The sequence below is a fragment of the Eriocheir sinensis genome, chromosome 15, assembly GCF_024679095.1.
Source record: "Eriocheir sinensis breed Jianghai 21 chromosome 15, ASM2467909v1, whole genome shotgun sequence".
Lineage (NCBI taxonomy): Eukaryota > Metazoa > Arthropoda > Malacostraca > Decapoda > Varunidae > Eriocheir > Eriocheir sinensis.
In genome coordinates, this window is record NC_066523.1 from 15,573,158 (window position 1) to 15,583,735 (window position 10,578).

Consider the following 10,578-nt stretch of genomic DNA (forward strand, 5'->3'; position numbering starts at 1 on the left):
GGAGGAAAAGCCGGAATGGTACCTTAAAGAACAGCCACCTTGACGAATGAGGCAAAAGGAAAGAGAGAGAGAGAGAGAGAGAGAGAGAGAGAGAGAGAGAGAGAGAGAGAGAGAGAGAGAGAGAGAGAGAGAGAGAGAGAGAGAGAGAGAGAGAGAGAGAGAGAGAGAGAGAGAGAGAGAGAGAGAGAGAGAGAGAGAGAGAGAGAGATGTAGCATAAGGATAGACAAGAGACAACAGGCAAGAGAAACGAGAGACAAGAGGACGCTTCCCTGAGGAGGACCTAAGAGCGATGGTGCGCAGTGACGTTGGTGGTGGCGGCGGCGGCCATTAAAGTTGAGGTCAGTAAAAAAAATGGACTGATGGTGTGAAAGTTTAGCGCCGCCTCTTGTTTGTGGGTTAGTTATGAGCATTGATTCTTGAAGGGAAGGTGACGGACGACTCGCTTACACACACACCTGGTGGTAAACTGATTACAGCGTTGGAAAATGTGCGAGGAAGGTGCAGGCTAGGGGTTAATTCTCAGGTGATTGTGATAACACTTATTTTCAGTTCTTAGAGTAGAGTTGGATTCCACCGTTTTTCCATTTGCTGGGTTTTTTTTCAGGGGAGTGGGAAGCTCGGGATTTTTTTCTGTTTTATTTCAGGGGAGGGGCAAGTTTGGTATTTTTTCCTTTGGATGCTGTAATTTAGGGGAGTGGGAAGTTTGGCATTTTTTTTTTCAGGGGGGGGGTAAGTTTGGTATTTTTTCCTTTGGATGCTATAATTTAGGGGAATGGGATGTTTGGCTTTTTTTTTCTTTTTTTCCCAGATGTAACGAGGGGATGTGCGTCGACCTTCGCGGGGAGGCTGATTTTCTGACATTATTTTTACACAGAGCTGAACACAAAACAAAGGCTCCTGCCATTTCCGCATCACTAGAATAAAAGTGGGATAAAAAGCATTTCATGAAAGGCAAGATTGTTATTGTTATCGTTAGTCGTAGTGAGGGCTGAGTCCTGCCCCAACTGGCGTCACTAACCCGGTATTCCTTGTTCTCCTTGATCCTGATCTGGGTGCGGGTGGCGTTGCCCAGCTTGGGCTTGCCCAGCAGCGCGATCTTTTCATCCTCCGTCAGTTCACTGTCCTTGTTGGCGAACTCGAAGCCTAAGTCGTCGTCATCTGTAAAAATTTCAAAACAGTGAATGGTGTGTTTAGTGTGGGGGGGCGGGGAGGTGAGGGGCCTGGATATCCGCGGGGCCAGAGAAGAAGGAGCTGGATGGTGCCTGGGGCGGGATGCGCCGCACTCTAGCTAAAGACCTTGCTGCGTGACACTAGGCTCTGCTGGCACTACTCTGTCTCTTTGTCACCTGCAGGTTTGGCACTCAAGAACGTAGGATAGCTGAATGCATGCAGACGGTTGTCAGAAATTTACACAAGCAATTATTTTATCTACTTTACTGTATTCATTACAAATATAGTATGTTTACTTGAGGCAGCATGACTTGCATCAAGCTCTCAACCCTGACATAATTAGCGACCCTAATTATTCTCTGGCTCCCCGCAGACAGCCGCCACTCCCGCCGGTGCGATGCTCGAGGCGTCGATCATCTACAGGTGAGTGGGTGGTACAGTCGCGGGAAGCTGCTATCATCTATGGTGCGACAAACACAAGCGTGTATGCACAGTGAGATACAGTAAAGTTACAGTAAGTCACAAAGCTACCCAAATTTGGTACACATGTCCAGAAGGAAAGATATTTACATTATATTGAAGTGATGGTCTTAAACGTGTGTGTGTGTGTGTGTGTGTGTGTGTGTGTGTGTGTGTGTGTGTGTGTGTGTGTGTGTGTGTGTGTGTGTGTGTGTGTGTGTGTGTGTGTGTGTGTGTGTGTGTGTGTGTGTGTGTGTGTGTGTGTGTGTGTGTGTGTGTGTGTGTGTGTGTGTGTGTGTGTGTGTGTGTGTGTGTGTGTGTGTGTGTGTGTGTGTGTGTGTGTGTGTGTGTGTGTGTGTGTGTGTGTGTGTGTGTGTGTGTGTGTGTGTGTGTGTGTATTTGTGGGTCTGTGTGTGACTGAACACAACACCAAGAAGAGATAATAAGTGAATGAATCAAGAAAGTTTAGTGTTCTACAGTTATAACACGGCAGTGTTGAACACTTGAACAGAGGCAACAGTCTGAATGCAAGATTACAGAATAGGCAAGATATTTACATCGTCTACTTATCACCTAATGAAGTGAAACAAGTGTTTGTACAAGGAAGGTGTACTTACTGTGTCGGGCAGCGAACTGGTGCGTCAAGATATTAAGACAAACACCTACAGTCCTAGTCAGTTAGCGAACAAAAAGGACACACAAGGCGGCAAACGAAGGGACAAACATACCACTAAAGTGCAAGGCAAGATTAGTCAAAGATAATTTGTTGTGAAGGAAGGAGGAGGTTTGACATATATTAAGAGACAATGATAATAATAATAATAATAATAATAATAGTAATAATAGTAATAGTAATAACTACAGTGGCAGTATATATACCGTAGGGTCGATGAAAGAGAAAACTTTGAATTATACCTCCTTTTATAGACTTTTTCTTTCTTTGGGGTTTGGCTGGGGGTTCTGCGTGAAATTGTAAGGAAAATATAAATGACAACTATCATTTCATTTTATATATATATATATATATATATATATATATATATATATATATATATATATATATATATATATATATATATATATATATGGTATCGAGTATATGTATGTACACATCAAAATCACCCTGACTTGAAGATAAAGATGGAAGACGAGAGCAATCTACACTACGGTCATGCAGGGAGCGACCCTCTACGAGCACAGCTCTACGCTATCATAACAAGGCTACGAGTCTTGCTGGAAACAAAACATTTGTCTGCCTTTGACAGGAAGATTCTCGCCTACAGGGTGCTTGCAGCCGCAGAAGGAATCTTGGTGCAAAGGTAGAGGCAGCGCGCCGTGCATTCAGGGAGCAACACACTACTACCAACACTTGCCCCTTTGGCTTGCATACTTCACCAGGCGAACGCCGCCGGCCCCCGCACCGCTTGTATGGACTCGACATGTTCCAGCTTTGAGCTGCGTCATCAATAAAGTGTGCAGGCCAAGGCGGACAATGAGCAGGAGCAATAGTAAACAAATATGGGGTGGACACAAGGTGTTCTGGGGAGAGGAAAGAGTTCAGTGTACAGCCAGGCTGGGGACTCCTTGCGGCCAGTGACAGGGAGTGTGAAGGGTGTGGCTGGCCTGTGGCAGACTGTGCTGGGGCGTGGCGGGGAGTCTTCAGTGAAACTCTACACAGTATGGAGTGCACTCTTGAGTTGTCTGCGCGGAGGCTCCATGATGGGTCGGAGGACCTCTGCCTCCCTCGGGTGTGGAGGGTGACCCACATGCCTTGCTAAACATTGCAAGAGCACCTCTGAGGTTGTCCACCTTTAAGGACACTAAACATTCACACCAATGGCACGGGGACCTCCACGCCCAGGCCCTGAGCACACAGAGGCGTCAGGCAGGCTGTGGAGGCGCCTGGCTCGTCTGTCTGGCTACACGCCGGCATGAGCAAAGTTTAAGTACACAGACCTAGTCTTTGAGCTTGGATGAAAGGCTGTCCCTGGCCTGTGCCGAGGGTGTTGACAGACAGACAGACATTCTGAGAATTGGACTGAGAGGAAGACCGTGGCGTCTGGTCCTGAATAAAGGCTGCGTGAATGTCCTGCGAGGAGGCAATGTCTGGCAAAAATCATGGTTTTTTTTTTCCCGTAGCATGAAGCTCGTGATCACAGACCGTGAAGGTGTGGAGAGTAACAGCTGTTTTAGCTTCTTCTTGATGACTGATTTCACTGAGCAAGAGTGAGTGACTGCGGGGCTGCATGGCCTTCGCTTCATCCCTAAAGTGGAGAGTTTTTCTCTTGCCTGTTATCCTGACACAAGCGTGAAGGCCACTCACGGAGGGAGGGGTGAGGGGTGGGGGTGGGAGGAGTGGAATGGGTGAGAAATAATGGAAAAAAGGTACATCATGCGGCGCAGCGTCACCAATAATCTTTGGCTGCTGAGAGGGAGTGGGAGGAGGCATGGGTGTAATGGGTGTGTGTGTCATTGATTACTGCGGGTGAGGGGAGGGTGTGGGTGTGGGCGTAGGTATGGTAGTCACAGTTACCAGAAAACACTACCAGCAAGCCATTAACATTCTCCATTCCTTCATACATCGGTCAACCTGGAGTCCACTTACATCAAGGAGGAAACAGGTGGTACCATAGTGAGGGATTTATTGTTTATACACAGGTCGGTGAAGAGAAGAGAGAGAGTCGGGGGGAGGAGGGGAGAAAACAACATTAGATCTCTTATAGACTAAAATAGAATATGCTGAAAATCAGTGCTCTTGGGGGTAAAGATGATGCTAGAGAGAAAGAGAAAGAGATAGATAGAGAGAGATGATACACGAAAGAATAAAGGCAAAAATAGAATCTGACGTTTTCTTGCAGGATTGAAAAGTTGAACTGCAGAATTTGAAAAGGAGAAACTTGAGGAATATAGTAATACTGTATATATTCGGGCGGGTTGGTGGGTTGGCACTGAGGGTGAAGCGGTGGGCTGTGGCACTACTGAGTCTCAAGGTTACATCTAGAGTGAAAAGTTCCGTTGCAAAGAGGAAATATAGCAAGATAGAAATTCAGAGTTTATCTAATCCAACTATATAGAATGAAGAAGACTGAGAAAGTAAGAAAGTTATCTGTCATTATGGAAACTTAATCATAAAGTCTTGTAAATATTTAAGTAAACGAGAATTCAATTTAGATTAATTGACTGATAAATATATTGATAGCAAGACTTTAATATATTTTCATCTATGAACTGACATGCATATTATGTTTAGTCTAACTTTCAATGTGAATTTCAACAAGAATAATTTACTGAGGTCACTGAACGAAGGAAAAAACGTCGAAAAATATAACCTAATTTGCGTTCGAGTTTGACATTAAAGACAAACTAAGATGGATCAAGTGAAATAACTCCTGCTACCTTGACTAATAATTTATAAGAGTGATCACTAGTCAAATGCAAGACTAATTAACTGCAACCTATATCATCACCTTAATCTTACCAGTCATTCAGATATGCAAAAATTAGACTCAAATGCATCTCTAAAAATATCAGCCTGCATCTCCTATGGCTTATTATTATCAATCCATTAAGAGGCATAAGAGAATACATACTTACATCCTATGGTAATTGTTCACTAGTAATATATACAGGATTAGTGCTTTGTTCTTATTTACAGCCGCCGCCCGCACAGCTCAGGTGGGGAGAGTTTTACCTGGCTGTGAGGCGAGGCAGGTGGCAGGCGAGACTAGTTAATTAAGAGAGGGACGTAGTTATTTTTGATGCTACTAATTGCTATGGAGTTTTTTAATCTTATTGGTAGCATTGGCAATAACACAACGTATGCATCTGAGAAAACTTTGGAGTATTATAAAGAAATATGGAAACTCACTTGATCATTCTCCTAACAATTAATTCACTCATTGTTATTTATTCATATAATTTATTCATCTAAGAACTCACGCACTCATTAATTTACTCACAAACTTTTCACTCGTTCGGAAGCTTCCTCCCTCCCACACTCACTTGCCTCACTCCCCAGTTCACTCACTCACTCACTCACTCACTCACTCTGCCTCCTAATAACAATCCCAGACGTGCACGAGGATCTTTTTATAATTTTTCCTTCGACATGACCTCTCTTTTGGCTACTCTTTACTTTTTACTTTTGTGGGAGCGGCGAGTAGCGGACTTTTTTTTGTTCTCCTTTTTGTTGCCGTTGAGCCGTATCCTTTGATGTAAAAATAAAAATCTTCCAATATACCGAGTACCGAGCAATTCAGGAGGGTTAGTTTGCTCATTATCTTGCAACCTCATCATCACTACTTCCAAAAGCCACAGAGGAAAAAGTGTGAGCTAATCCTGCCTAATTCTCCTCCTTAATCTGTAGAGCGAGAGATGTACTTCCTCCGTTTATAAGGCGAGAAAAGATGTGAGCTAATCGTGTTAATTCTCTCCGATGTGTGTGGTTAGAGATTTACTTCCATAATCCCATTCTTTCTACATGTTTTATCGTTGCTATCTTCTGCCCTGGAATGCTTGAGAGATGAGCGAAGGAGGAGGAAGTGACAGGTGATTGGGAATGGAATGGAGAGAGGGAATTGAATGTGGAAAGATTGGTGGTAAGGGAGAAATGAGACACAGTGGAGTGGAATGATTTGAAGGTGGTTTGGAATGTGAAGAGTAAATAGAAGGGAGTAAAGGGGAAAGGGAATGGAATGGAGAGAGATAGAGAAAATTGAGGGTGGAAAGATTGGGGGTAAAGGAGGTAAGAGACACAGTGGATTGGAATGATTTGAAGGCAGTTAGGAATGTGGAGGGGAAAATAGAAGGGAGTAAAGGGGAAAGGGAATGGAATGGAGAGAGAGAGAGAGAGAACTGGATGTGGAAAGATTGGGGTAAGGGAGAAATGAAACACAGTGGACTGGAATGATTCGAATGCAGTTTGGAATGTGAAGGGAAAATGGAAGGGAGTGAAGGGGGAAAGGGAAGGGAGTGAAGAGGAAAGGGAAGAAAATGGCGAAGGGTGGGAGAGATTGACGTAGCAGTAGATAGGGAAGATGATAAGGGAAGGAGGAGAGAATGAGGCAGAATGGGCGATGGAAAAAATATGTGATGGAAATAGAATGGGAAGGGTTAGTTTAGTTATCTTTCCTTTCCCCCCATTTCCCATCCTCATCCTCTTCAGTATTCATGTTTTTTTTATATATTTTTCTTGGCTAACTTCAAGATTAAAATTCATCCCCTCTTCTAAATTGGCTATCTTCCCCCTCTTCCTCTGAACTAACCTTTTCCTCTTTTTACAGCCATTTTTGTACATATTTTTTTTCTTTCTCTCTCTCCCCTTTGTTTTCACCTCAATAAACTTTCTCCTCTTCCTCCTCCTCTTCTTCGTATCGTTTTCCTTTTTCCGTCAAAATAGCAAATGCTTTCTATTTTTCCTCCTCATCTTCTTACCTAACCTTTTCCACTTTTCTTACAGTCATTTCCGTATATTTTTTTTTATCTCCCTCAATAAACTCTCTCTTCCTCCTCCTCTCACTTCTTATAGTTTTCCTTTTTCCGTTAAAACACTAAAAACTTTCTACCTCAACTGTTTCATCCTTATGCTTAACTTCCTTTTCTACCCCTTCGCCCTCCTTCTCCTCTTTCCTCCACCCCCTCTCCTCCTCGTCCTCCTCATAACACCCTCTTTATATAGTCAATCCGGAGAGACAAAGGCCCATCTCTCTCCTGGGACATAGAATAATTGACTTCATCTCGTCCACTAGTAAGTTTATGGCCAAGGAATAACCAACTATACGGGTCTGAGGGTCTACAGGGGAGGGAGGAAAGGGGGGAAGGGGACTTTTACTCAGTTATAACCTTGGAGGATCACATCACAGACTCCCATTAAAAAAAACCCCATTTGAAAGTCTGATGTCAACACGAGTCTGGGAAAGAGGATGAGGCTGTAATGGGGATTGAAGACGCGTGAAGGAAGATGAAAGATTGTGACGAGTTTATCTCTCTCTCTCTCTCTCTCTCTCTCTCTCTCTCTCTCTCTCTCTCTCTCTCTCTCTCTCTCTCTCTCTCTCTCTCTCTCTCTCTCTCTCTCTCTCTCTCTCTCTCTCTCTCTCTCTCTCTCTCTCTCTCTCTCTCTCTCTCTCTCTCTCTCTGTCTTTTAAGTAAACATGAGTCTTGAAAATATATACCATAACTTCTTCTCTTCGTTTCCTCCTCCTCTTCCTCCTCCTCATTCTCTTCCTTCTCCTCCTTTTCCTTTTCCTTTAAAATATATGTCATTGCCTCTCCTCTTCGTTCTCTGTACTTCTGTTTCTTCTTCCTCTTCCTCCTCCTCCTCCTCCTTCTCTTCCTTCTCCTTTAACTTTTCCTCTCCCAAATTTTTCTTCCTTTTCCCATTTATCTCCTTTTTTTCCTTAATTTCTCCTCTTCCTTCTAGTGACTTATTCTCCTCATTCATCCTCCTCACCTTCTTCCTCCTCTTCATTTTTTTTCCTAACTGTTCTTTTTCTTCCTCCTGTGATGTATATCCTCTTTCATCTCTCCTTCCTTCCTTCCTTCTTCCTCCTCTTTGCTGTAACATATATTTCCTTTTCCTCCCCGATTCTTCACTCTTCTTCCTGTTTCATATGTTTTATTTATCTCTAACCTGTATTGCTCTTCTTACTTCTCCTTCTCTACTTCTTTCTTTATACTATTCGTCAACATTTCTCCTCTCTTCTCCTCTTCCTGTTTCATATGTTTTGTTTATCTTAACCTGTATTTCTCTCTTTCTCCTCCTTCTCTACTTCTTTCTTTATACTGTTCGTCAACATTTCTCATCTTTTCTCCTCTGTAACATATTTTCTCAGTTTATCTTTTCTCTCATATGCTTACGTCATCTCGTCTTCCTCGTTCTCGCCCTCCTCCTCGTTCTCCTGTTCCTCCTTCTCCTCCTCTAGTAGTTCTTCGCCTCGTCCCTTCCCTAATGCCTTCTCCAAGTCTCCGCTATCTCTTAAAATCCCTCGTCCCAGCAGGCCCCTCCTCCCTAATGCTCTCTCTTACCCCTCCTCAACTACTTTATTCATTTCTTCCTCCTCCTCCTCCTCCTCCTCTTCCTCCTCCTCTCTCTTCGTCAACACTCCCATAAATATTTCATTCCCTCACGTCCTCCGCCGCCGCCGCCTCCTTCTGCTGTCCTTCTGTCTCCTCCTCCTCCTCCTGCTGCTGTTGCTTTTCTTCTTGTTCTTTTTCTTGTTCTTGTTCTTCTTGTTCTTGTTCTTCTTCTTTTCTTCCTTCTCGCCATCCTGCTGCTGCTCTTTCTCCTCTCGCTACTTCTCCTCCTCCTCCTCCTCCTCCTCCTCCTCCTCCTCCTCCTCCACTACCTGTGAATATTTTCTCTCATGTCTCACTCTCAGCACTTTATGCGAAATTTACGTTATCTCTCTCTCTCTCTCTCTCTCTCTCTCTCTCTCTCTCTCTCTCTCTCTCTCTCTCTCTCTCTCTCTCTCTCTCTCTCTCTCTCTCTCTCTCTCTCTCTCTCTCTCTCTCTCTCTCTCTCTCTCTCTCTCTCTCTCTCTCTCTCTAATTTACTCTCTCTCTCTCTCTCTCTCTCTCTCTCTCTCTCTCTCTCTCTCTCTCTCTCTCTCTCTCTCTCTCTCTCTCTCTCTCTCTCTCTCTCTCTCTCTCTCTCAACCCTTCTTCATTACGTAATTCATTCATTCATTCATTCATTCATCTATCCTGTCATTCTTCTTCTCCCTTCCTTCCTTCTTTTCTTTCTTCCTTCTTTCCTTCCTTCCTTCCTTCCTTCCTTCCTTCGTTTAACCTTCCTTCCTTCCTTTAACCTTCCTTCTTTCCGTCCTTCCTTCCTTTAACCTTCCTTCCTTCCGTCCTTCATTCCTTTCTCCCATCCTTCATCCTACATCTATTCCTTCTTTTCTACCTTCCCGCCTACCTCCTTTCCTTCCGTCCATCCTTCCCTCCCTCTCTCCTTCCCTTCCCTCCTCCACTTCCTTCCTTCATTCCTCCACTCCCTAACTTGAGCCTCTGCCCACAACAGTTCTCTAAGTCCATTAATTCAGCTTAAATCTCGCCTCAAGTTTACTCCTCTGCAACAAAAGCGATTCCTCATCCTCCCGCGGCCTCGCTAATCCCTTACTTGCTCCTCCACTTGAGTCTTTTGCGAGTGTTCGTCTGCCGCCTTAATTGAATGAGAGAGAAAGGGAGAGGGAGTGGGAGTGGGAGAGAGAGAGGGAGAAGGAGAAGGAGAAGGAGAAGGAGAAGGAGAAGGAGGAGGAAAAGGAGGAGGAGAAGAAAAAGAGGAAGAGAGAAAGAAAGAAAAAAAGATAGAAAGAAAGAAAGGCAAAGAAAAAAGAACTCATGAAAGAAACAGAGAGAAATAGAAAGAAAAAGAAAAAGAAAAAAGAAAAAGAAGAAAGAGAGAGAGGAATGAGAAAAGTAGCTATAATCCAATTTATTTCTAACTTCCTCTCTCTCTCTCTCTCTCTCTCTATTCTAGGTTCAACTCCCTCAAAGCTTCTCATTCATCGGTTTAATATTCCCAAACTTAACTTCCCTAACCTTCCCGTAACTATGAGAGGAATTTGCCCCTCCCTCCATCCCCTCTCTCTCCCTCCTCCCTCCATCCTTCCCTCCCTCCATCCCTTCATTCCAATACCTTCCCGTTTGTGCTCCCTTTCTTTCCCTTCACGTCTATTCCTCTCATTTCCTCTCGTTTCCTTTTTCCTTTATTTTCCCTTCCTTTCTTTTCTTTTCCTTTAATTTCTTTTTCCTTTTTCGTTTTCTCCTTTCCATTTCTTTAATTTTATTCCGTTATGTCCTTTCCTTTCCTCTTTTTCCCGTCGTTCTCTTTCCCTATTCATAACCTTCTCTTCCTTCCCCTTCCCCTCCCTTCCCTTTCCTTTTCCTTCCCTTCCTTTCCCTTCCCTTCCCTTCCCCTCCCTTCCCTTTCCTTTTCCTTCCCTTCC

The 10,578-nt window shown here is 43.9% G+C and overlaps 2 protein-coding genes across 5 annotated transcripts in view; one reads left to right on the forward strand and one right to left on the reverse strand.

The window, feature by feature from the left end:
• LOC126998950 (uncharacterized) overlaps nt 1-10,578 on the forward strand; it is a 204,955-nt gene that overhangs the window by 26,489 nt on the left and 167,888 nt on the right. For both annotated transcript variants that reach the window (XM_050861241.1, XM_050861242.1), the window contains exon 2: nt 1,545-1,594. In XM_050861241.1, the coding sequence (XP_050717198.1) occupies nt 1,545-1,594 (50 nt within the window). The remainder of the gene's footprint in view (nt 1-1,544; nt 1,595-10,578) is intronic.
• LOC126998949 (sodium/calcium exchanger 1-like) overlaps nt 1-10,578 on the reverse strand; it is a 36,075-nt gene that overhangs the window by 21,847 nt on the left and 3,650 nt on the right. For 2 of the 3 annotated variants that reach the window (XM_050861239.1, XM_050861237.1), the window contains exon 2: nt 1,020-1,159. The gene's annotated coding sequence lies outside the window, so the exon portion shown is untranslated. Of the gene's footprint in view, nt 1-1,019; nt 1,160-2,545; nt 2,591-10,578 lie in introns of all 3 variants that reach the window. The other variant, XM_050861240.1, reaches the window with a different exon arrangement.